Raw genomic sequence first — 2,007 nt, 5'->3', positions numbered from 1 at the left:
ACCGAGGCCGGTGGTTGAACACTCCGTGCACGTGCGGGGATGAAAGTGCGGACCCGCCACGCAGGTACGCGCGCACCTGTCGCCGCCGGCTGCGCGCCGCGGGGCACTGGGTACGTGCTCCGCGCGCACGCGCCCGACAGTGTTCCCCGTACGGGCGCCGGACGCGGGCGCGGTGCTTCTGCACTCAGGGTTCCGCGAGCGAGTGCGCTCCGTGCCGAGGGGAAGTCTGGGAGGGGCCCTTTTCCAGGCGGTCGCGGCTCCCCCTGGCGGCGGACCTGCGGCGCTGGACGAGCGCAGTCAGGCGTTCTCCGCGGGCAGCCGGCGGCGGGGCCTTGCCTCGGAGCGCGGGGTCCTCGGCGGCCTGGGCGGCTGCTGCCCCTGCTGCTGTCGTAGGCGAGGGCGGCTGTTAGTGCTGCTGCTGTTGGTTCGTCGCGGCGGCGAAGGAGGAGGAGGAGCAGGGCGAGGCGACTGGGGAAGAAGGAGGCAGGCGCGGCGGCAGCGGCGGCGCCCCGGGCCGGCGGAGGCGAGGGGGCGGAAGATGGCGGACGTGCTTAGCGTCCTGCGACAGTACAACATCCAGAAGAAGGAGATTGTGGTGAAGGGAGACGAGGTGATCTTCGGGGAGTTCTCCTGGCCCAAGAACGTGAAGACCAACTATGTGGTTTGGGGGTAAGTCCGGCGTGCTGTGGCGCGCGGGTGGCAGGGCGGACTTGGGCGCCCCCAGGCGACCTCCTGGGCCCCTCCCCCCGCAGCCCCCGGGGCTGGCACAAACGGGGCTCGAGGGAGGAAAGTTTCTCTCCAGAGCAGAAGTTGTACTTTTAGGGTGAGGAGAGAAGGGAGGAGCTCTGGAGCAGTCCATCCCTTTAAATTTTTGGGAAGCCCCAAGGAAAGGCACTGTGGGAGCCTCCGACTTCCACGGTTGATTTTTAGCAGTAGGTGTCGTGTACCCGCGAAGCGTGCGGCTGGCGCACAAGGGTACCTGAGCAAAGGTGCACAAAGGAGCAGGCGTCTGCTGCCGTGGACGCCTCTTTTTGTCCCCCCGCCCCCCGGGGCTGCCATGTAACTGTCTCCACTGGTTCTTGGAACTCATGCTTTATTTCATCTCCTTTCGTTGCTGGGGGGAGCGAGGGCGGGTTGTTCTTGTAGAAGACAAAAAATCAACTCTGAAGTTAGGATCGGAAACAAATTGGGTGAATTTGGGCAAGTCATTACAATCTGTGTCAGGGTGGTCTTCGGGAATTTCTCAGAAAGTTGCTGGTGAAATGGAGTGAGCTTTACAGATCTAAGAAATTGATAGTGTGTGTGATTTTGGGAAGTGTAGTTTTAAAGGGAAATGCTTTGGCATGTCGGTCCATGTGAAGTTTTATCAATTTTAGTCATTTAGAAAAACTTCTGGAGATAGGTCTAACGGTCATTAGGGGCCTTTTTAATGATGTCACGTCACTGTCATTGGTGCTTCATTTAAGTAATTAGACCTTGAGGTGAAATTTTCCTCCCCATTTTGTTTGTTTGAATGGAAGCTTTATGAAGAGTCGATGAAAAACTACGGAAATTTAGATTGTTGGTTTGTGTTTATTTTTGAAAGTGAGTCTCGCTCAGGCTGTGGTGCAATCTTGGCTCACTGCAACCTCCGCCTCCTAAGTTCAATTGATTCTCCTGCCTCAGCCTCCAAATTAGCTGAGATTGCAGGCGCCTGCCACCGTGCCTGGCTAATTTTTGTGTTTTAGACGTGATTTTACCATGTTGGTCAGGCTGGTCTCGAACTCCTGACCTCAAATGATCTGCCCCTCTCGGCTTCCCAAAGTGCTGGGATTACAGGCTTGAGCCACCGCACCCGGCCTGTTGCTTGGTTTTTAATTTTTTTGGTCTTACAATTTAATTAGCTTTATAAAATGTTGATCAAATGACATTCTGAGTTTCTGGTGTTTTATCCTTTCAAAGAATTTGCTTAGATAGAATTACATGTGGTTGGATTTTTTTTTTTTTTTTTTTTTTTTTTTTTTTTTT

General features: G+C 55.0%; 1 protein-coding gene across 1 annotated transcript in view; it reads left to right on the top strand.

Annotated features, from left to right (window-relative positions):
* Positions 1-344: 344 nt before the first annotated feature.
* The window catches only part of CDC73 (cell division cycle 73), a 125,964-nt gene continuing 124,301 nt past the window's right edge, over positions 345-2,007 (top strand). Inside the window, exon 1 of the mRNA XM_017498620.2 lies at positions 345-669. Coding sequence (XP_017354109.1) covers positions 539-669 — 131 coding nt within the window. The 5' untranslated portion in view covers positions 345-538. The remainder of the gene's footprint in view (positions 670-2,007) is intronic.

This window comes from Cebus imitator, unplaced genomic scaffold, assembly GCF_001604975.1.
Source record: "Cebus imitator isolate Cc_AM_T3 unplaced genomic scaffold, Cebus_imitator-1.0 Scaffold247, whole genome shotgun sequence".
Taxonomy (NCBI): domain Eukaryota; kingdom Metazoa; phylum Chordata; class Mammalia; order Primates; family Cebidae; genus Cebus; species Cebus imitator.
The sequence above is the reverse complement of the archived record's forward strand: the minus strand, read 5'-3'. Positions and strand labels throughout refer to the sequence as shown.